At 51.0% G+C, this 22,176-nt stretch overlaps 9 protein-coding genes across 9 annotated transcripts; 5 read left to right on the top strand and 4 right to left on the bottom strand.

Moving 5' to 3' along the window:
* Nucleotides 1-2,008: 2,008 nt before the first annotated feature.
* Nucleotides 2,009-3,348, bottom strand: BDQ94DRAFT_134027 (class I SAM-dependent methyltransferase). The gene has a single exon (XM_026764396.1). It carries the CDS (start codon nt 3,013-3,015, stop codon nt 2,131-2,133), a length of 885 nt encoding a protein of 294 aa, XP_026631530.1. The 5' UTR covers nt 3,016-3,348; the 3' UTR covers nt 2,009-2,130.
* Nucleotides 3,349-6,518: 3,170 nt separating this feature from the next.
* BDQ94DRAFT_134021 (histone H4) lies at nt 6,519-7,281 on the bottom strand. Its single transcript, XM_026764395.1, has 2 exons — nt 7,008-7,281; nt 6,519-6,948 (listed from the first exon to the last, which is right to left on the bottom strand). Exons 1-2 carry the CDS (start codon nt 7,144-7,146, stop codon nt 6,923-6,925), a joined length of 165 nt encoding a protein of 54 aa, XP_026631529.1. The 5' UTR covers nt 7,147-7,281; the 3' UTR covers nt 6,519-6,922.
* Nucleotides 7,282-8,224: 943 nt separating this feature from the next.
* Nucleotides 8,225-8,814, top strand: hhtA (histone H3; the record flags this gene model as incomplete). Its single annotated transcript, XM_026770365.1, has 3 exons — nt 8,225-8,249; nt 8,360-8,467; nt 8,537-8,814. The coding sequence occupies 3 exons, from the start codon at nt 8,225-8,227 to the stop codon at nt 8,812-8,814; spliced, it is 411 nt and encodes a 136-aa protein (XP_026631528.1).
* A 3,647-nt stretch (nt 8,815-12,461) lies between these two features.
* BDQ94DRAFT_134008 (uncharacterized protein) lies at nt 12,462-12,894 on the top strand (the record flags this gene model as incomplete). Its single annotated transcript, XM_026764394.1, has 2 exons — nt 12,462-12,482; nt 12,563-12,894. A coding segment is annotated over exon 2 (152 nt), but the record flags the coding sequence as incomplete, so codon positions are not given.
* Nucleotides 12,895-12,915: 21 nt separating this feature from the next.
* On the bottom strand, nt 12,916-13,944 carry BDQ94DRAFT_134007 (uncharacterized protein). The gene has a single exon (XM_026764393.1). The coding sequence runs from the start codon at nt 13,909-13,911 to the stop codon at nt 13,651-13,653; it is 261 nt and encodes an 86-aa protein (XP_026631526.1). The 5' UTR covers nt 13,912-13,944; the 3' UTR covers nt 12,916-13,650.
* A 225-nt stretch (nt 13,945-14,169) lies between these two features.
* BDQ94DRAFT_156444 (MFS transporter) lies at nt 14,170-16,093 on the top strand (the record flags this gene model as incomplete). The annotated part of the gene is made up of 3 exons (XM_026768623.1): nt 14,170-14,542; nt 14,598-14,852; nt 14,913-16,093. 3 exons carry the CDS (start codon nt 14,170-14,172, stop codon nt 16,091-16,093), a joined length of 1,809 nt encoding a protein of 602 aa, XP_026631525.1.
* Nucleotides 16,094-16,455: 362 nt separating this feature from the next.
* On the top strand, nt 16,456-18,209 carry BDQ94DRAFT_134002 (Mpv17/PMP22 family protein). Its single transcript, XM_026764392.1, has 2 exons — nt 16,456-17,529; nt 17,592-18,209. The coding sequence occupies exons 1-2, from the start codon at nt 17,003-17,005 to the stop codon at nt 18,004-18,006; spliced, it is 942 nt and encodes a 313-aa protein (XP_026631524.1). The 5' UTR covers nt 16,456-17,002; the 3' UTR covers nt 18,007-18,209.
* Nucleotides 18,210-18,214: 5 nt separating this feature from the next.
* On the top strand, nt 18,215-20,583 carry BDQ94DRAFT_134001 (exonuclease V). Its single transcript, XM_026764391.1, has 2 exons — nt 18,215-18,785; nt 18,871-20,583. Exons 1-2 carry the CDS (start codon nt 18,401-18,403, stop codon nt 20,427-20,429), a joined length of 1,944 nt encoding a protein of 647 aa, XP_026631523.1. The 5' UTR covers nt 18,215-18,400; the 3' UTR covers nt 20,430-20,583.
* An 82-nt stretch (nt 20,584-20,665) lies between these two features.
* BDQ94DRAFT_165638 (heme-dependent oxidative N-demethylase family protein) lies at nt 20,666-22,154 on the bottom strand (the record flags this gene model as incomplete). Its single annotated transcript, XM_026770364.1, has 5 exons — nt 20,666-21,431; nt 21,504-21,627; nt 21,689-21,741; nt 21,798-21,900; nt 21,959-22,154. The coding sequence occupies 5 exons, from the start codon at nt 22,152-22,154 to the stop codon at nt 20,666-20,668; spliced, it is 1,242 nt and encodes a 413-aa protein (XP_026631522.1).
* Between the last annotated feature and the right edge of the window lie 22 nt (nt 22,155-22,176).

Raw genomic sequence — 22,176 nt, 5'->3', positions numbered from 1 at the left:
ATCTCGTACCTGTGTAATAAATTGGACAAAAGACGCCACAGAAGTCCAGGTAGCGCAGGTACTCTCCCAGATCATGGATAAAGTGCAAGGACAGGGTGACAATGCTCGTCCTGGTCTCACAGACTGGGGGCCAGGTAACCCCCATTGGCCCAGTCTGCCAGCAGGAACACTTTGAAATGTGTCTCTGTCAATTCTACTCGCCAACCAAGCAGGTTCCGAAAGGTTTCGTTCTGGCTCTAGTGTGTCACGAAGGAGCAAAGAATTGTGTCACGAAGGAGCAAAGAATTGGACCGTGTATGGCAGCAAGATCGTAGCCCAAGTAGCTCTAGGAGTTCAACCTGCAAGAACGGCAGGCGGACATAGTTATCCAGTTCATGGGTAGAATAACCGACCAAGAAGTGTCCACCGGGGGGCTTACGGCCAGAACAAAGGGCAATTTCAAGAAGCATAACCCACATCCTGGGATCAGTAGTGGCCAGATTTCAACCAACAGCCTTGATGATGATGGCCTGTATATGTACGAGTCAAAGGTGCTCCAAACCAGGCTTGCTAATCGGACGACATAGATATAGGGTTGAATTTCTGATGACTGCTGGAGAAATGACGCGTTGATGTCGCGCTGCTAGGAGCTGGCATTGTTAGTATAGTAATAACAGTCTTGTCGATATTCAAGAGGAGGGGTGTGGGTGGTTACAGCCTCATTGTCAGCCTACACTGAATGTCAGGAAATCTGTCGGAGATATTGATGGATCATTGATTGTCAATCAATGAATCTGCATGGTGAAATCTGTCTGAATAAAGGAAGATGGAAGGGAGAAGTGGCCGTGGAGGGAAATTGATCAGGTGATCCACCTCTCTGGCACGAACAGAATGCATGAACTGCATCATGAGACTATATATGAGTGAGTTCTGGTTAATCCATCTGTTTGTAAAGCGGCTACATCATCAGCAGCTACTAATTGACTCCATCGGCACCACTGCTTGAGCTATATTAAATTAGACTTACCAACACTGTTTACACGCTTTGAAGGGCGTGTAACAGCACAGAATAGAGTCACTGAATGATTCAAAACGGAATTCTAATTCATTCCATACCTTGGCACGAACATAGTCCAGTAGTAAGTAGCACTAGCATTGCTGCTTCCCCATCACAACCACCCACATATACCTTCATCCTTCCCGCTTCAACCTCTCCCCATGCCTTCACAACACCACGAATTCGCCCAAAAAGGCCAGTGGAAGAAATGCCAGTATAAACTCTCCTACCTTTGTTCAAGTGCCCGATACAGCGAAGGTCCTGCAAGCGGAAAACAACGCCCCAAACAGCGCACCCAGCGCCGCATTGGCAGCCAGCACACTGATGCAGACGTACCGTGCAGATCGAATGCATCTACAAGATATCATTCTCCGTAGGGAGACGGGTGGGGATGGGAATTGCTCCTACAATCCCCGTTTCGGTGAGGGGGGCAATTCAATGGATACGTTCGCACGCTGACCAGCCGTAAAGAAACAGGCTGATAGGAAGGAGCCAACGCCTTCATCTAACTCCAAAATTAAGACGATGAGCGGCTCATTGAGTTGGTCTTGGGGGGGCGAGGCACGGAAGTCGGATAGAACTTGGGGAAACTTCAGGTACAATGATGTTGGTCCCGGAGTTGCTAGAGTGGTTTCAGTCATAGACCTTTTGTGCAGCATATACATCAAGGCAATACAAATGACGATTGATTATTCTCGCCAAAGTGGCCACCAAGTTGGATCGGTCACAATCGCCTGCTGTTCTTCCCCGCATGGAGTGATTTCAGGATTCTCGGGCTTCATCTCACAGCAGGCTTCCGAGGCAGATGGATAGTGAGCCATCTGCTCAGGTCCACAGTTATCCATCTAAACCCGGAATATTTGTATGTACCGGAGGGTGTGGGGAGAGAGGGTAGCGGTCATTGGGGTTGAGAAGTTCTTATAGTTAGTAGATGCATGCCACCAGCGCTGATGCTTAGTGCAAAATTTAGGTCACCATAGGCTACTAATCACATTCACTCAATAACTAATCATGGTCAACACCCCGAAGTAAGCAAGATATGTAACTACTACACGGACCCTGGTCATTCTCCATCTCGGTTAGTTATTAGGCCCTTACTCCGGTCGCTTAGCCACGACGACCACCCGCGGAAATGAAAGGGCGGCCCCATTAACCGACTCCTGATAGCCAGCCTGGATGAGCTGGGTGAATCTCGCCGCAGCCTTGTGTTGGCCCTGGCCTGCCAGTCTAGCGGCAAACTCCTCCATGGTCAACAAATGCAGATCGTTAAAGGCCCGAACCATCTCCGGAGGTTCATCGTAGTGATCGATGGTCACTTCCTGGAAGCCAACTTCAGCCAACAGCCGCGGCAGATCCAAAGCCCAATCATGGCGACCATCAGCATGCGAACCCACACGGATCTCCTCCAAGGCCGGTGCAGCAATGGACGGATCCGTCTTCTTGATGCACAGGTTGGCACAATTCAGCTCATCCCACTGGAGATAACCCCCGGGCTTGACTAGCTGGAAGAGCCGTCGGATAACCGGCATCGGATCCAGCCCGGATAAAATCAACACTAATAGTCGGACGTGCACGAGATCATACTGCTCCTGCAGTTGCTGGGGTACCGGAGTGAATAGGTCCCAGTGATCAAGATGGATGTTGGACGGCAGCCACCCAGAATGTGGTGCTTGGGTGAGATCGATATCTAACCCGTCCAGCTGGAGGTTTTCGTTGGTATGGTGAAACTCGTGGGCCACATCGATCAGCCAGAGGGCCGTGCCGCAAGCCACATCGACCACTTTTTTAAGCGCCGCTGGTGTGGTGGGAATTGAAGGGTGGATGCTGTAGCCAAATACTTGCCGCCATAGGAAGTGCTGCACGTGTAGGCGGATTACCGACCGGTGGTTTTGTTGAAGAGCATAGCCTAGCCCGTCTGCCAGATGAAAGCTGGCTGGGGAGGTAGAGGGGGGCATGGAGGGTGAGTCAGAGCTAGGCATCGTGCTCGGGAAATATTCATGGAAAGACTCGAGTCCGGACAGTAGTCGAACAACCACTTGATTATTTATCTAGAATCATAGCTTCGTCCACCCTCGGCTGGGTGGTTCTTTAAGGAGACAAACGTTACATTATGTCGGGATCACACACGACTAAAAGGCTTAGTATACATTAGCCCGTGTTCTGCCTGTTCTCACTCGCTCCGTAGGTATTGCAACCAGCCAATCAAAGTGAATGGTACAGGGTAGATGAGCAAAAGATAAGCCAGTGGCTGGATGCTTAGCTCGTCCTTAGATGTCACAGCCTTGTTCCTGGGCTCACCTCATCTCAATAAGCGGCAAATGTTGCGAGGACTGGCTCCTATGCTGCACCAAGATGGAGCCCAGGGAACTTGACATCCGTCTTTTCCGGCCACTGTTCTCTACTGGAGTGACTCTCTGGTCTGCTGATGAGGGCAATATCAGTCTTTTCCGCTCGAAGACGATAGTGATAGTCTTTGTCAGGGCCGTATGGAGTCACATGGTTGGCAGACATGACGCAATCAGTGCCAGCCCGAATACAATCATACTCTAGTACAAAATTATGGTCAAAGTCTCTGCAGGGGCTTTAGTAATTCTTGGATCGTGAGAGGGAAAGGGAAAACGTACAATGCACGTCGGTATGTGCCGCATAAGATCCGTTGGTAGTCTGTCCCTGGACAATGAGCCGCACAGCGGCAGCTGCGACGGATCTAGCAATTCATTCAGCTGATTATGTGCAGATGCCTTAGTGAGGGAAGTTACTGATTTACATGGTAGATTATAGTAGGACTCCCGCCGCGGCTAACTTGTGCCCGAATTTTCTGCGTCCACCATACCTAAGGGAAAATCAGTGAGCAACACGTCGGGGCTGTTAGTCCAGACTTAGCATTTCACTCGCCATATACACTGGTAGGATTCAGATGAGCATGTTTGTGGTCAGGTCCATGTTCATCATCGCCCCCAGGCGTGCATTAATGTTGCGGCTACCAATTATGCCTAGCGGTTCCCAAGGATAAGCGAAGTGTCATCCGCAGCCATAGATAGTCGGGAAGAAGAAGGCAATGGTTTAAAAAGCACAGAGCCTGACCACAGCCCAACTAATCAGGCCAAAAAGCCTCTCTTGGTCCTGTGCAAGAAATCGACGATACAGGAAGAGCGAGCTCATCTTGCTCAGTCCATTAGCCGAGGTCATCAGGGCCCAAGTGATCCAATCCACCTGTAACAATACATATACGAGCCAGATACGCCAAGAAGAGGAATGGTAGGTAAAAGAGGTCGAAGGATGCGCTTTACCAGCCCGACTATCCCTTGGGGCCCGGAGAGTTTAGTCAACTCGGCCTCTTCGCCTGAAAAGGGTGGAGTGGAGTATCCCAATGCACATTTGACGACGCCTGGACCCAATTGATTGATGTATGTTAGGGACCTTGAACACACGTAGGAAATACCCTTGGGAGATATCTACACCACACATATCGGCACAGCGCTCATGACTGTAACAAAGACCTTTTTCACCCGATCTCATCAGTTTTTCTTTATTTTCAGCCCCAGTTGAGATTGAGCGTTCCAAGTATGGTAAGTGCCCTTATACTTCGGAATAGGACACCCACGACCCTTTTGAAGAGGCCATACAGCTGTCTTCAACATTCTTGACGGAAAAGATTTTTGGATTTTGGAAACGACTGCGAGATACAACCCGCTGCCATTACGTACCAGCGTTACTGGCCAGCTTCTCGGGGCCAGGGTCAATGATACCGTCACCCAGATAGGGTCAGATGTGCAAGGCTCCTTGTAAAGCACTACTATTCCTGCCATCATACTTAATCCCGATATGGCATGAATCAAGTGCTCCAATCCATGTGCGTTGAAGTCTTCCTTGTCGGTTCCCGAGGATTACGATAAGTGAAAGCGTGTTATTCTATCAGTCAACTTTCTGGTAGCAGACGACTCGCTCTACAATCCCGCGCGGCTCCACGCGGGATAATTTATCCTCATGCGTGACCGGTTTCGTCCACTGAGCCAGGCCGTGTTCCAAGTCACCTAGTGTCTGTGGTCGTTGACCGGCAAGTGTTGGCATTTACAGTTGCTGGTGCTGCTGTTGCTTGGAAACATGGCATTGAAGCATCGGTATGGATATCCTATCGTCTTGGTGTCATTGGCATACTCTGCATTATAATTCTTGATCCGCGGCGTATCGCACGGCGTGGTATCCATCCTCTAGGGTCATGATATAGAATCCAACGCGAGAGACGTGTCGTGACGCGTTGCTGCCCCCGTGACCGTGGTTCAATTTCTGGTAAGCGGGTGTTGTTGGCCTGGGGCAGCAGCTGGATGGATGGATACCAGGGATACAAAAGGCGACCGATCACAAGCGACAACGCGCGTTTTATTTCTGATCTGCTATAGAATCTGGTTGCCTATATAGTGTATAATGCGATCCTAATAATTATATGTTATCATAATGCGTGTGGGTTGCGACATCAATGATTTCAAATGGCCATCAACCGGCGTTCGCAGTATGAAGAGCTGCGGTTTTGAGTTGAACCCCCCTGTCGGTCGGGTCGGGGCGGGTTGGTCCCCTGGCTCGGGGTGTTTCGGTGTTTTTCGGGGGTTCAACCCGTAGCTGGGTTCAACTTGGAGGGAGCTTGATATACTGTAGGTACTAGATCACAGACTTGGAGAGCAGGATCAACGCGCTGGATTCGATTCTGTGATCTTGCTTGATGTAGAATATGAGGGTTTCATATGTACGATCTAGTCGTATCTACTGGTGTCGATTTTCGTATGACTCTGTCACTGAATGCCATAGACGGTCTTGATCTGCTGGTATCATGCCGCCGATGTCAATTATCGTAGAGTGATCCTGCGTGATACCATGGCGATCTTATTGCTGATCTAGGGACCAATGAGGAGCTTGTGTAATTGATTTTGTATGATTGTCTCGTGGGTTACTATGTTAGTGTGGTTACTATGCGTTGTGTTGGCGAATCGATGTGGGTGAACTAGTATATTGGATATATATATCGGTAGGGTAGTTCAGTATAACTTTAGGGTGATAATTGTCAAAACCACAACCACCGAATGACAAACCCGCAAATACACCATCTATAACCGCCAGAACAACATACTCATTAAAAGCAAAACCAGATACAGCACGCACACATTACAAGCACCATCTGCTGCTATCAAACCGCTGGCCTCGTCGTGATGACGATGACGATAATGATAATGTGATGCCTAAGGCACCAACAAATAGCGGAACTACCGGAGAACGCGTAGCGCGTAGACTATGACACACAACATGCGAAACTCTCAAGCTGACATAGTATTGAGTCAAGTACTGTAGACTAAAGTATAGCATCCAAGATTCCTACTATCGATGGACACCCTCGTATTTGATGGACATGGCATGAACCTCCTACGCGCTCGACCACGACCGCATTGTTCGGGTATGAACAGCACGCGAGCTGCAACATACAAAAAGACACGACACCCACACCGCGAGAAAAAACGATATAACGAAGCTACGGACGCACAATGGAGAGATGTGATCATTTTCGACCGTTCGTATTCATATCGGATCGCGTCAAGGTCGCACGATCCTCTTTAGCCTATGGCACCAGCCGAAGCGTAAAAGGCCGCTATGATACAGAAATTCAACCACGACCACCAGCAGACCGGTAGTGGACGCGTAATAGTAAATAAAATACGACAAAGCAAACCCAGACCCATGATACTTGTAATAAAAAGATCAAGAACACCCCAACGTCCCAGTCATACCATGAACCAACCCGAAAAAGCAACCCGTCGCGTCACTGCTGCGGAAGGACAACTGACGCGCCGACCGCGCAGGATGGCTAAAAAGAAACAAGCAGGAAAATAAAAAAGGCGTTTAACCACCGAAACCGTAGAGGGTACCTGAGGAATTCCATGTTAGACGCGTTGGACACACAAAAGCCAAAACGTGTGGTACTTACGGCCCTGTCTCTTAAGAGCATAGACGACGTCGAGGGAGGTGACGGTCTTGCGCTTGGCGTGCTCAGTGTAGGTGACAGCGTCACGGATGACACCCTCAAGGAAGGTCTTGAGGACACCACGGGTCTCCTCGTAGATCATGGCAGAGATACGCTTGACACCACCACGACGAGCGAGACGACGGATAGCGGGCTTGGTGATACCCTGGATGTTGTCACGCAAGATCTTGCGGTGACGCTTGGCGCCACCCTTGCCGAGACCCTTTCCACCCTTTCCACCTGTTGAGACGCGTCAAGTCAGTCACTGTTGGTCATGGAGTAGACGGCAGTGGACAATCTATCGAGATGATAGATAGCCCATGATGGGAAGTGATGAACTTACGGCCAGTCATTGTGAAGGTTGTCTAAAAAGTAAACGGAAATAGAGTTGAATTAAAGTTGAGGGTGAAGATGGTGGAGATAAGTTAAGCGTTTTAGAGTGAGGATGGATGTAAAGGGAAGAGGGCAGAGAGCATCCATGGGACGGGAGATATTTGTATAGCAGAAGGCGCGCCGCGGGGAGGGCGTTGGAATCACACGCTAGAGCGCGGATCGACCAATCAGAGCGCAGGATCCCGGCCGGCGGACTGATCTGGCGGCAACGTGACCGGGCAGGGATGATTCCGCTGGGATGAGACTGATTCCCACGGGAATGCTCCCAACCACCCAGATCAGCAATCAGAGGGTGTCAGGGACATTCCTGTCGATGGCCATGAGCATCTGCAACAGGTTGATAGGATCACATTCTGGGCCTGAGGTTGGGATCAATGTGAGGCAGGGGCAGCTTCTAGATCCGTGATCCTGGCTTCCTATTGGCTGGCGGGCATTAGGGCGCTCGCTTAGCGCTCCGAGCAGGCAGAAAGGGGACTGACCGCCTTTGGGCACTTTTGATTTTCCCAGCCAAAAGTGAGCCCCGAAATCACGGCTTATGGTGTGCTGCTTTCCGAACACTTTTTCGATCAAAGGAACGGCACGCTAAGGCCCCCTCCCTTTGCTGGCAAACCCAGATCACCACCCACCCTTTCGCTTACTACAAATACCTCTCCCCACCCGCCTCCTCCATCCTTCTTCCATCTCCTCATCCCGTCCACCCTTATCTATCAACCTCCATCAATCTTTCATCCTCAACGTCATCTTTCCATCTCTAAAACAACTAAATCCATCAAACCTAATCCACTAAGATGGCCCGCACTAAGCAGACTGCCCGTAAGTGCAACCTCACTGTCCTTATCTCCTCGTGTCGTTCGACCGCGTCATGGTCGCGACGCCCGTGCCTCACATGAGGAACATCATCACTAACTATCATCTCAATATAGGTAAGTCCACTGGTGGCAAGGCTCCCCGTAAGCAGCTCGCCTCCAAGGCTGCCCGTAAGGCCGCTCCCTCCACCGGAGGTGTCAAGAAGCCTCACCGTTACAAGCCCGGTATGTATAAACCCATCATTCAAAGTGGCAAATGGCCTATCCGAACAGTCGACTAACAGTCTACCAAAGGTACCGTCGCTCTGCGTGAAATCCGTCGTTACCAGAAGAGCACTGAGCTCCTGATCCGCAAGCTGCCCTTCCAGCGTCTTGTCCGTGAAATTGCTCAGGACTTCAAGTCGGATCTCCGCTTCCAGTCCTCCGCCATCGGTGCTCTTCAGGAGTCCGTCGAGGCTTACCTCGTCTCCCTCTTCGAGGACACCAACCTGTGCGCCATCCACGCCAAGCGTGTCACCATCCAGTCCAAGGACATCCAGCTTGCCCGCCGTCTCCGTGGTGAGCGCTCTTAGATTTACTTCTAATGAGTCGATTCTTTTTCTGGTTGGGAAGGCGATAACGGGGTTTCTTTTTCTTCAATTTTCATGACTACTGGCGATACATGATGGGTTTGCGAATTTTAACGGGTTTCGGCACTGGGTTTTCGTTATTTCTTGCTGCGCAATAAATAGTAGCTGCCGATTCAGCGGCTGGGTGGAATTGATCATGGGGATGCATCCGAATATGTACATTAAAGAAAGCTTTTATTCGACGTGACTTCCTTCGGGAGCGCCACCGGATGGCATAGACGCGAAATGCAGTATCTATGGAACAATCCAACCCGGTTTGAGATCGCGATGTTGTACCCTGTAGATGCGTAGAATTAGTGACACGGTCGCAGCCTGGTGCTGCCTGCCGTGGGTGGTCGCACGCTACCCCGGTCGGCTACAGTACGACGGCAGATCTACACTGCAGGGTTGGTGAGGTTGAAGACATGCTAGTTAGGAAGTACGGATACTAGTGATTTGACTTGATCTCCTTGCTGCCAGAGCCTGCGTTCGATCTACGAAGCAAACTAAGGTCTGTCAATCTGCGACCGTGAGATGCCTCCAGCAATGTAACGTCGGCGTGTGATGCTTCGATTCTTACCACCGTTTCCGTTACTTTTCCAGTCTAATCATCTACGCTCCTTATCATGATGTTGCAATTATGGAATTCCAGATTCATCTCTGATATTAGGCCATTAACAATTTCCATGGCTAACTGCAACCTTCTGAGCCAAAACTGGATGACGACAGCAAGAACGGCTGGGTGATGTGGCATTTGGTGCAGAACCGAATTTGCCTGCGAGTCACCGGGTCGCCACCGTAAGGGGTCAGTTGGTTTCTGGGTGTCTACTGGGTGATTCTAGCAGCAAAATCATCCATCAAAATCTCGGGTTATGGTAATATTTCTGCATGTATAGCTTGGATGAATAATAGATTATAACTTAGATACGAAATGGCTTCTCTACATATTGGACATTTCGCGTCTACACTAGGTAGCTTGAGAGCAGAGTGGGCAGTGGGTGGGAGGCAGCCTACATACGCGCCCGCCGCCGATGACATTCCTTGTCCAAAACTTGAATGAACTGAGTGATGGTTCGCAATTCAAGGAGTAATAGCGGGTATCTGCAGCTGTCCTGGAGAAATCACGTAGGTAGGATCTCTCCTTTTCAGTCGGCTCTATAATGGCGAATCTCTCATATGGGGATTCCCTGCGGAGGACTCCGTAGTCTGTGCATTGCCGGACCAGAGTTTTCTCCTAAGTAGGATTATTCTTTTCGGATTGCTACCTTTGCTGGACGGGCAACTTAGAAGACTCTCTCGAATATTCTTCGTACGCTGAGGCAATCACACGGCCAGACTCGTTGATTCGCCACCACGACCACCGAATCCTTTCGGGATGCCACGACCACTACCTCGTAAGTAACCCCTCCCTTACAATGCGATAAGAGGCACGGATTACCGAGCAGCAACGAATCGTTTGATATGCTAAGTTATATAGGGGCGATGAATGATGTATCGAAGCTTTAGACGACAAAGATCATCATCGGAGAATATAATTGGAAGGCCAGTGGATAGGTAGGTTGAACCCGGCCCGCCGGGTCGCGGCATCCCGTTCATCTGCAGATTCGTTGACTGACTATCCTATACAAATATCCTTGGTACCATGGGAGGGAATTCACTATAACGGTATGGGCAATGTTGAGGTCGAAAATTTGCCTAAATGTACTGTCGATTGTATTGCAACTTATCGGAGGTTACTGGATGTTCGATGTGCTTGACGCGATCACTATCGAAGCGTGTACCCTTTCAAGTAAACGGTCAGCGCGTGTGTCATTATGGGGAATAGGATAGACTTCTTGGCTCAATGATGTAAGAGAGTCCATTAGATTCTGATGATATTATCTTCTTTCCTTCATTTTCTCGGATCACGATCAGTTTTCTACAGATATATGTAGTAGTTCTGCACGGATGACCATGACGTTTGCTCAGGCGCATATCGGGCGGGGCGGCGGGGACGGACTTAACCCGCATCTTAGGCAATCTCGGGGGTGGGCGATAGCACGGATAATAGCGTATTTATGTATGGCGATTCGTAACCAGAATTGTATATGTTGGCAATTTTCGATAATGGCATTCTAGTGATAGAAGAGAATACTACTACAATCTTCTCCCAATGGATTAGTGAGAGCTCAAATAGCATCGATTCATGGATTGGAATCGCTCTGCGGGCCCGTTGCGAAAATATATACAGCAGGCGCCAGATCACATCCCTCATCAGGAACTACAGTTTGAGTATTATCACTGATTCGAAAGCAAAGAGACTGGTTTCCTAATAATCCACATCAAAAACAAATACAACATTTTCTCTAACTAAATGTCATCAAACCTGTCCGTTTAGCAACTCCTAAGGCATTGTTGGAACTTCGGAGGAACCTAACATGGCACATAGTACTGGGTCGTGCCGGACCGGGGTAATATTCCCCTTGCGTGAGGCGCGCTGCTTATCCGGCACCGCTCTCTTTGACCAACGCGAACATTGATACTTCTGACCACAAGTAAGATCTGTGACTGTAGATCACAGCATTATCTTGGACACACAGAATACAGACATCTTAGGTATGTTATACTGTCCTGCATCGGCAAGGAGCCAAGTTGACTGCTTGATGTTGTTTCTCACACATCATGCTTATCTGTAGGTTGACCAGCACGTTCAATGCCAGATCAGTATCGCGATAAATAATCCTTGTCTTCGAAACATGTCGAGATTTTCAGTCAGGTATCTGATACAATATTCGATATATACATTCCGGGAATCCCCAAGCTCGGCTTGGAACTGAATAACTGTTTATAGGTAGCCTGGGAGATGGAATTGGTCTGACTTCAATGATCGACATTTTGAGTAAGATCAACAATGTTTTTGTTGCCATGACTCAAGGTCAAGTTGCGGTCACTTGAATTTAGCCGGAACGATCAGACGCTTCAGCTGAGCAATACGAACAACTTCGCGTATCGAGATATCACCGGCTATGACCGACACGCAATCGGATAATACAAACTTCGAAATCGCGCTAAGCTAGTGATCGTCCACAACTAACTCCATCACCCAAAGCCAATGACATTGTGCTATCCAAGATATTGCATCTCCGCTGGCCCAACAAGCGATGCAGATACTCGATAAATTCTACGATAGGCCCAACAAAAGAAGTACATGTTGCACAGAGAGACCGGGGCCGGAGTTTCGATTTGAGCACGGACCGCGTCTGTAACCTGGCTGCCTGAAAAAGCAACGAGACCACAGCATGAATAGATTGCCAGCGCGAGTGCCCGAAGTTGGATACATCACAATCATACACGGCGTGCGCGATCGGAGCCTGATTTAGCCCGTTGTTGGAATTGTCGCCATGTCCCGCCTCGTAACCCGTAGCACGAGAGTGGAGGATCAAATATCGGCCAATGCAATCCAATTTCAGACCAACTTATACCTGTCGCAGATTCGTCCATATCACTACTCTTATTTCCAACATGCATGCGCCATTGAGGCTGATGCGGTTCGTACATATGGCCATGAATCTGAGTCGATTGTTCTCAGTAGTTCATCGGTCTCTTCTACCACTCATGCCAGGCATTAGTAATCCCTACTGAATGACTCGCATCTGCGTGAGACAAGATTCATCAGCTCTTCGAAGCAAACCTTAAGGGGAGTGGGTCAACGGGATGGCCGACAGATCGCAACCTCGGCAGATTTGATATGAACCTTGATTGAGTGATCAGCAACATGGACTTGGATATTTAATCATGTCCATTAGATATTGGGGTCAATGGTGTCAACCTGTGCCTGGCGATAGTGCCAACCTCCCATGTCCAAGGATGGGGAAGCTATGCAATTTTGAAACGCTCGACTCCAAGTTAGCAAGGATTTGTTATGATTCCTTGTCTCACTACGATAAGTAGGGTGACAATAATTAATGTCGACCAGCAGACTAGCTGGTGCCTAGCTTGTCACACACCCAGACAGTCACACGGTCCGCGAATGACCCTGGGATCAGACGACATCGGATACATCACCCAAACGAGCGCATGCGTTGACGCTGTGCAGATGACTGCTGCATCACTGGATTTATGCCGTCGGAATCCCTCCGCCAGCTGGGCCTGCCCGCCTTCCAATCTAGGCAGGAAGTGGTCCCATCAGGCCCGGATTGGCTTAGTGACCCATGGATCATCTGCCTTCTAGAAGCCACGCTAACCACAAAAAGGCCAATATGCGACTGTGCATAAAATCTTTGCTTATCAACCTTTTGTTTTTCTCTTGTGTGGGCGGTGAGGGCATAGAGAGTCATGAAGAAGTTAACGCCACTACGGAGTGGTAATTCTGATGATCGGCATCCTGCAGCTCCAACAATGGGCTCTCTCTGTCCGGCTCCGAACAACTTCTGCTCGGCAGTTTTTACCGTAACTCAATCTGACCTACAATCGGGCATGAGCTCGTAACTATCAGTCTTCATCGCAGTTAGCACTGTTTGTGCTACGTGGCCTGGAAACAGGGAGTCTAGAAGATGTCTAGCGATATGGTTCACTTATCTCTGAACCTCGGTAAGTTGACGAAAGACAGCTCGAGAAACTTCCTACCCAACGGGAATGACGCCCCACTATCGGACCTGGACTAATAGAGGAACGAAATTGCGAAAGAAATTATCCCGAATGACTCCTCCTGCCACGAGGTCCGCAGTTTCGCCCATGGATCCTCAGCCGCCTGGGCTGGTTCGGTCCACCTCAGCCGAGCCCGATCAATCTCGAGGCCCTCGACATGGCCTCCACCGCGAGCTAATGCGGTGCATAACTCCGGTCTAATGTACAAACATCGGCTGCATGCCCCTTTTCCGTCTCGGGTGGGCTGTGCTTCCCTGGGTCAAAGGGCCTACCGCGCAGCTCGTCTCCGTTCGCCTTGATTGAAACCGGTGCTGATCCCGAGGCTGAATGCAAACGATTAGTCGTAAGTGACGCCGCTTGGCGCTCGATGGGGGGTGGGAAGCAACAGAAATTTCGTGGACCCCATTTGATCTGTATATATAACCAGGGGTCCATCCTCGATCACCCCTATGGAGGAGACTTTTGCAACCTTGTTTTAGGGTAGTGATCAGCCTGGTTATCTTGATCTGACGTCTTCGGCCGTTTGAGATCATCCCCTACTACATCCAGACCAGCATCTTCCTAAACCTTGACATCTTTCTCGACGTCCAATTACACCTCGGCTCTTCCGCTTGTTTACTAAACACCGCAACCATTTCACCATCACTCGTACTCATCCCCCCTCATATCGCAAGCAAACTTCGGCCCTCCCATATGGCAACCGAGAAGGGGGATAGCGGGCCCTCAGTGATTGAGGCGCCTGAGAGTCGCACAATCCCGTTCTGGCGTCTACTCACCGACCAAGGTGTAGTAACCCAGGAGATCATCGATCATCACTACCCTGGCTCTGGCACGGAAGAGGATCCTTATGCGGTAACATGGCTTCCCAATGATCCTCGCAATCCGATGCAGTTCAGCGCGGTCAAGAAATGGTCCTTCACCATGGTGATGGCCCTCGCAACCCTGGCTGTTGCTCTGGTCTCGTCAGGTTACACTGGTGGTGTCATTGAGATTGAAGAACAATTTGGAATCGGCACAGAAGTCGCAACGCTCGGTGTCTCTCTTTTCGTCCTCGGTTTCGCAGTTGGTATGTCTTTCATATACTTGTGCAATGCCCCCCGCATACAACTAACAAGTACTAGGCCCCTTGCTGTGGGCCCCTCTCAGTGAGATGTTTGGCCGGCAGGTCATCTTCTTCTTTACGTACATGGCTCTTACTGCCTTCAGCGCAGGCAGTGCCGGCTCGCAAAACACGTGGACCTTGATCATCCTCCGCTTCTTCGCTGGTTCCTTCGGATCGTCTCCCATGACCAATGCAGGTGGTGTCATTGCCGATATGTTTGCTGCCAAGGATCGTGGTATTGCCACGAGTCTGTTCGCTGCGGCTCCTTTCCTTGGTAGGCTCCACTCCTGAATGTCTCAAGTCTTATCACCTGCAGCTAACATAATCACTTTAGGTCCCGTTCTTGGCCCCATCATTGGCGGATTTCTGGGAATGAATGCGGGATGGAGATGGGTGATGGGCTTCCTCGGTGCCTTCTCTGGATTCGTCTGGATCGTTGGTTCCCTCACCGTCCCCGAGACCTATGCTCCAGTGCTTCTTCGTCGCCGCGCCGAGAGACTGAGCAAGCTCACTGGTAAGGTGTACCGGAGCAAGCTGGATATCGACCAGGGCAAGACGACGCTCAAGCAAGCATTCAAGACCGCCCTGTCCCGTCCGTGGATTTTGTTGTTCCGGGAGCCAATTGTGTTCCTGTTGTCTCTTTATATTGCCATTGTCTACGGTACCCTGTACATGTTGTTTGATGCCTACCCCATTGTTTTCGAGGAGTACCGTGGCTGGAACCAGGGAGTTGGCAGTCTGCCTTTCTTGGGAATTATGGTTGGCATGCTTGCTGCCGTCGCCTACAACATCTGGGATAACAAGCGCTATGTCCGGGTACAGGAGAAGCACGGTGGCTTTGCGCCCCCGGAGGCCCGTCTACCCCCCTGCATGGTGGCCTCTTTTGCTGTCCCGATCGGTCTCTTTTGGTTCGCATGGACTGACGCTCCTTCAGTTCACTGGATGGCCAGTATCGCTGCCGGTGCTCCATTCGGCTTTGGACTGGTTCTGGTGTTCCTGAGCAACCTCTCTTACCTGATTGACACGTACACTATCTTTGCCGCGTCTGTTCTGGCGGCCAACTCAGTCATGCGGTCCATCTTCGGTGCCGTGTTCCCTCTGTTCACCACCTACATGTACGAAAACCTCGGTATCCACTGGGCTACCTGTGTCCCGGCTTTCTTGGCTGTTGCCTGTGTGCCGTTCCCCTTCCTCTTCTACAAGTACGGCCCTGCTATCCGCACTCGTTGCAAGTACGCCGCCGAGTCCGACGCCTTCATGCGCAAGATGCTGGCGCAGCTCACGAAGAAGCCCGAGCCCGAGGAGGAGGTTACGGCGGAAGAGAAATTTGACCGCACCGAGGCCCCGGCTCCTGCGGTAGAGGCTGACGACTCCGACTCTAGCACCGAAGCACACATGCCCGAGGCCCACCGCACTCAGAGCAAGGCTTCAGTTCGGACGGCCAAGCAGTCCCTCTACGAGGGCAACCCCTACGATATTGACCGGGTGCACACCCGCGAGTCATTCAAGCAATGAGTCTAGTTTCCATTTTGCGGGACCCGACTCAGCCATACGTTTATTACCGACCTTGTGAATAGTCTTTAGTACTTATTACACCCTACTCCACACCTTCACCCTCGACACTTCCATATGTATATATGGGCCTGTGTCAACTCGAGATGCGAATGATGGCAAGAAGAAAAGTCTGTGAATTGTTAGATGACTTGCATGGTGATTGATATACCCAGTTTGATGTTTGCTTTGGCATTTCAGCTCGCATTAGCACGATAGATGGCGGTGATTTTTATTGAACGCATTAGGGGGTTCATACAGCCCTACCAGTGATATAATGAGATAATTGCAGTATAATTTGACAATATATAGTATGACTCTACTATTGTTCTTAAGGCTGTAAGCAATCGAATCCTTCCTTTGTAGTTAACGAAGTTAAGCCTCCCGGATAAGAGACTCCGGGACGATCGCTATCTCCGACCGATCGGAGGGAGATAATCTCTCCCCGACCTTCGGCTACCGCGGGCTTATGCGCTGCCGACGCTGATAGCCTTTCGAAACTTTTTTTCTCCCCAAGGCAGTGTTAGACTAATTCGTTAATCTGTCACCTCTTCCTTTTCTTGCACATGTCTGCCTGATATTCTTTTTGAACGATACATCTCATCGGGCTTCTCGCTGGCTGGTGGCTAACGCAGCAAAGACGTGGCTGCTCTGCTTCGGGACTAACTAGTTAATACTTATCGCCTTGCGCCCGTCGAGTCATTAACTTATTCTCCTTGGGGGAAGTTCGTCAGCAGGACAATCTACAACTCGCCTTTCCTTCATATCCCCAACTTCTCCAAACACCGTCTTCCGTTTAGACATATTCGCTCATATCGCAAATCTATATATACATCATTACTCCTCCCTCAGCGACATCACAACCCCACCACAATGAACAACCACGCCCTCCTCATCCGCCGAATACAACCACTCCGGTCCCTGCGACGTCAACCACCACGAAGACACCTCTCCTCCACCCCTCGCAACGCTGAACCTCACCATAATTCCGTCCCTGAGAAACAGCACACTCCTTCGAACAACCCACAGCCGGCTCCCACAGTGCCTGGCCCGGTCGCATCGACCACCGCCGCCCCCGGGTCGGTATCCGCATCGCGAGCACTCATCCAGAGAATCCAGGCCGGTCCGGTAGGACGAGTGGCGCGAGCGTATGCGCGCGTGCAGGAGAGACGACCCTACCGGACACAAGTGATCAGTACGATTGTGGTGTATCTGTGTGGTGATTTGGGGGCGCAGTTGTTGTTTCCGCCGGATAATGGTTCACCCCAGGATGTGCAAGCAGGTGATCAGAAGGAAGAAGCAGGAAATAATGCCGGAGGAATTGGAGGAGGGTATGATCCGTGGAGGACGGTGCGCCATTTAACAGTAGGAGTGGGGAGTGCAATCCCGACGTATAAATGGTGAGTGTCGCAGTGTATGGTGGGGATGTATGTGATGATGGCTTATACGAAGGGGGATTTAGGTTCATGTTCCTGCACAACAACTTCAACTTCTCGTCCAAGTTCCTCTCCATCCTTACCAAGGTCTGCGTGCAACAGGCGGTGTTCACTCCCGTGTTCAATACCTATTTCTTTGGTCTGCAGTCGTTGATGACGGGCAAGTCGTTGGAGGAGACTTTTGAACGGCTCAAGGTCGCTTTGCCGACGAGTATCTCGAACAGTGTGAAGCTGTGGCCGGCTGTCACGGCTTTCAGCTTCATGTATGTGGCGCCTCAGTTCCGGAGTATCTTTTCCGGAGTCATTGCTGTTGGGTGGCAGACGTATCTGAGCTGGTTGAATCAGAAGGCGGCGCGCAAGGTCGAGGCGGAAAGATTGGCGTCGGTGGAGGTGGGTGCTGGTGCTGATGCTGGGGTTGGTGCGGTGGCTATGAAGGCATGATTGCCAGATGATCTCTCTTTCTTTCCATTTTCCTTTGTGTGATTAATTTGACTCGGATATCCCTGCGATGTATGGCGGATTTGGTTTGGTATAGATATAGACTCCCTCGGTTATGGATTAGCCGGCAACCTGTTTTAGATGAGCAGTACATAGATAGACGTGAATAGAGACCACTAGCAGAGATATCCTCGCTAACGATTGAGACATCACGATAATAAAAGAAGAAATGGTAGCTTCGACTGTCACTACAATATTTATGGCCTGATAATCATATGACGTGAGAGGATCCGAGCGCCAGACCCGAACTTTGGATCTCGTCCCGACGACTTGCGCTCTTCCGTTCAACACCATCTCCCACCGCACGCGGTATGATCCCCTCCCTCGCATTGCAGGCATGTCCTGCCCTCCACCAGCATCTCCTATAATCCCCGGCGCCTTCGATGACAGCGACGACAGCAGCAGCAGCACCACAGACTACGGCTCCGACTTCTCCCCGGAAGAAGACGCGCTGCTGACCGACCTGCTCGCCAAGATCGCCCCGGATCGCCACGCGATTACCACCACTGCCCCAGCAGAAGCAGCAGCGCATCCACCTCCGTCTCAGGTCGCACCCGTCATTCGAGATATCGAAGACCAGTATGCGGATCCCTCGAATAGCTGGGTACCTAGGGTCCTGGGGCGCGAGAAGCCTACATGGCCGCAGCGGAATTGGGCGAATCGGCCGGGTGGCGGCGGCGCAAGAGCAGCGGCGATTCCAGGCTACGGTCGTGCCGCGTCTGGTAGTTTCCCCTTCCCTATGGCTATAGTTGTTTGTGGATTGATTGGACAGTTGGGCTGACGTTGGAACTCCCTCGAAGCGTTTAGTCGAGCATCCGAATTCGACAGAAGGGCGCGAGAGAGATCGCGAACGCGAGGCAGCTCGTCATCAGGAACGGATAGAGAGGGAGAATAATGATAATAACAACAGCAATAATAACGATAATGCTGAGGTGGACACAAGGCCACCTGTGGAAAGGTTTCGACGGCCTCCGAATAAAGCCTTCTCAGTCACGGATCTGATCTCGCCGGCGTGGTGTGAGCTACAGTATTGGTATACGCTGACCAAGTTTGGGCGCAAGCGGAGGACACCGGCGATGAAGTTGGGAAGTAATATCCACAAGACTCTTGAGGATGAGATCTACACGACCGTTCCGGTGGATATTACTACCAAAGAGGATGCGCTGGCCTTGCGGATTTGGAATATCATCCAGGGTCTGCGCATGCTGCGGGAGTTTGGGATTACTCGGGAATTGGAAGTCTGGGGCTTGGTGGATGGAGAGCTCGTTACGGGCGTGATTGATCAGCTTTCTTATGACTGCCCTGACCCGGAGCTGGAGGCAACCGCTGCGACGTATTATGCTGACATTGAGGCGTCGAGGGCTATTTTGCCCGAGTATCAGATGTCGTTGTCAGATTACCTGCTCTCCCCGACGGGGGGCGGGAGGCTTTTGTCGGAGGTGTATGGGCAGGATGATACGCCTCCCAAGGCAGATCCTTTGGACGTGGACATGGCCAACAGCAGCCAAGAGTCCGATAACCTTCCTCATCTGCCCCGGATCTATCTCACCGACGTCAAGACACGCGGCAGCGGCTCCGTCCCAACCGTCAAGAGCTCCTCATTCCGACCTACTCTCCTCCAACTCCAACTCTACTACCACATGCTCAACCGCCTCGTCCTCAGCGACGACGTAACCATCGACCTCCTCGCCTCGCGGTACAACCTCGACCCCAACCGCCCTTTCACCGACGCCTTCATCAGCGAAGTCGGCGGCCTGAACGAACAATTCTTCGACGCTATGTCCTCGCAAGATTTCGACCCAGACTATATCCCCACCCCCCGAGACGCCATCGAGCATCCCCAGCGTCACTATCCATCCCAATCTCAACCTGATTCCCTCCCATCAAGCCAAGACTCCGCCACCATCCTCTCCACCCACAACACCCTCACCACCCTCTGGACCCTCATGAAATCCCACCTTCGACTCACCTTCCTCCCCTCATCAGCAGCAACGCACTCCTCACCTTCCATTCCCTCCGAATTCCAACCCCGCAGTCTAGACTCCTACCCCACCATCCTGTCTCCGCTGCTCACGGCGCGGTATCTTTCCTCGAAGCCGAGTGCGGATCTCCAACCGCCCCGTGTTCTGGGGAGTAGGTCGTTCCTGTTCGATCCGACGTCTATGTCGTCGTATTTGACAGATCAGATGCATTGGTGGCGCGGGGGAAGGGATCCGCGCGGCGTGGAGGTTATGGAGGCGTGGAAATGCCGGATTTGTGAGTTTAGAGATGAGTGTGAGTGGAGGAGGGAGAGGGAGTGGTTGTTTGCGAATAGGAGAATGGGGAGGAAGAGTAAGGTTGAGGGGGGAGTTGAGGTTGGTGTTTGACCAGTATATATGTGTGACTTTTTAGGGGATTGAGGTTGGCGTTATGGAATGGTGATCAGAAAAGAGGTATGGTGTTGGTACAGTGATATACTACTCTATATAACTACAGAATACAACAGTATTAGAACTAATACTAATGATCATTCAATTGTTCATGGATGTTCATAAAAAACGTTACTCGATAAAGGATATCGACAAAGAACCAGAAAGACATCATCATGTACACTACATCAAAATCAAAAAGGATACTTCCTCACCTCATCCTCCAACTCCACCCTCAACCCCCTATCAACCTGTTCCTGATGCTTCCTATCCAAAAATTCCAACAACACATCCCCATACCTCTCCCGTCCCTTATAAACAGCCACATCATTCCCCCAACTCCTCACCGCCGAAGCCAACCTTCCAGGCACATACTCCTCCTCGACAATCCCCGTAATCGGCTCAAAGTACGTCCGAATCGTAAACACCACGCCTCCCGTCTTCGGCAACCGTCGTAGACTCTGCCTCTCAGACCGGAACCAGTGATTCTCAATCGCCTTGTTCTTCTGCGCCGTGCTCCACGATACGGCCTCTGAGTCTTCGGAGCCGATACTATGTGACCAGGGCAAGCTGTCATCAACTTGAATGAAGTAGTTGTTCCGGACAACAGGGTCTTCGGGTTTCAGCCGACGGAAGAAATTCATCATTCCCTTTTCGAGTTTCTCGGTGTACTGGGGCACGGAGCCGGAGGTGTGGATCTCCGAGAGTCGCATGCCGTATTTGTCGGACAGGCGCCAGAAACCGGCGAGGAGGACGGCGCCTGCTAGGAGGTAGTATTCGCCGTCGGGTCGTTCGATCATGATGGCGAGGTCGTCTTGGATGAGGCGGGCGGCGATGGTCATAGGGTCTTCGGGGAGGGGACGTTGGGTTATGTTGAAGGTTTCGTGCGTGATGAGGTTGGTTAGGCCTGTGGGGGTCTTTTGGAACATGGTTGGGTAGCGCTCGGGGAGGTAGGAGGTTCTTTTTTTGGGGGGGAGGATGGTTAGTAAGTGTGTGTATGGAGGGTGAAGGAGGGATAAGAGGGTTGCTTACAGCTCTTCGAGGAGCTCGATGGCTGCGTCCCATGCTTCGGGGGCTGTTTTGCAGCATTTGTCGCCGCGTTCTGCGATGCGACGGGCCTTGTCGGCGTGATATTTGAGGTAGTGGTTGTCGAGTTCTAGTGAGATGGCGTATCGTTAGTCTGAGAAGGTGAAGTGGTGGGATAGGGACAGGGTCACCAATCCATTCGTCCCATTTCATGCTGCGTAGGCCCATCGTGACGAAGTACTTGCTGTGGATGGTCAGATCACTGACTGGTTGTAGATGTGCACTTGGCGAATCACTTACGGTCCATATCGAAATGGTCGATAGGGAATGGGCTTTGTCGTGTGCACATCCCAGTCGGGATACGGGGATGCTGGAGGCCGTCTGAAGTCCGATGGGATCCATTCTACATTACTCGCATCAGTTACCTGAGCTTGCCTATGAAGGTGCTGGAGATAGCTCACCTCCCGGTTTCCTGGTAACTGCGACCGACTTCTTCTCGAGATCTGGGGTGGATGATCGCGAAACACCTGGCTTGGATGTTGCCGTCCACCAGTGGAAAGCTCGGGTGATGAGCCAGACGCTGATACTAGTCACCGCACTGATCAGGGCGATATCGTAGATGGGAGATTGGCCAAATTGAAACGATCTGGGAAACATGATGATGATGAGAAATGATTCA

The sequence above is a fragment of the Aspergillus welwitschiae genome (genome assembly GCF_003344945.1).
Source record: "Aspergillus welwitschiae strain CBS 139.54b unplaced genomic scaffold BDQ94scaffold_2, whole genome shotgun sequence".
In the NCBI taxonomy this organism is placed as follows: Eukaryota; Fungi; Ascomycota; class Eurotiomycetes; order Eurotiales; family Aspergillaceae; genus Aspergillus; species Aspergillus welwitschiae.
This window is presented reverse-complemented; position numbering and strand designations above follow the sequence as displayed.

Bases quoted from the DNA above. Each gene is read 5' to 3' on its own strand.
- BDQ94DRAFT_134027 (XM_026764396.1), bottom strand. From the start codon at position 3,015: ATGCCTAGCTCTGACTCACCCTCCATGCCCCCCTCTACCTCCCCAGCC.
- BDQ94DRAFT_134021 (XM_026764395.1), bottom strand. From the start codon at position 7,146: ATGATCTACGAGGAGACCCGTGGTGTCCTCAAGACCTTCCTTGAGGGT. The intron at 6,949-7,007 runs GTAAGTACCACA...GGAATTCCTCAG, and splicing joins TGCTCTTAAGAGACAGGGCC to GTACCCTCTACGGTTTCGGT.
- BDQ94DRAFT_134007 (XM_026764393.1), bottom strand. From the start codon at position 13,911: ATGGACCCCTGGTTATATATACAGATCAAATGGGGTCCACGAAATTTC.
- BDQ94DRAFT_134002 (XM_026764392.1), top strand. From the start codon at position 17,003: ATGAACAACCACGCCCTCCTCATCCGCCGAATACAACCACTCCGGTCC. The intron at 17,530-17,591 runs GTGAGTGTCGCA...AGGGGGATTTAG, and splicing joins GCAATCCCGACGTATAAATG to GTTCATGTTCCTGCACAACA.
- BDQ94DRAFT_134001 (XM_026764391.1), top strand. From the start codon at position 18,401: ATGTCCTGCCCTCCACCAGCATCTCCTATAATCCCCGGCGCCTTCGAT. The intron at 18,786-18,870 runs GTAGTTTCCCCT...CGAAGCGTTTAG, and splicing joins CTACGGTCGTGCCGCGTCTG to TCGAGCATCCGAATTCGACA.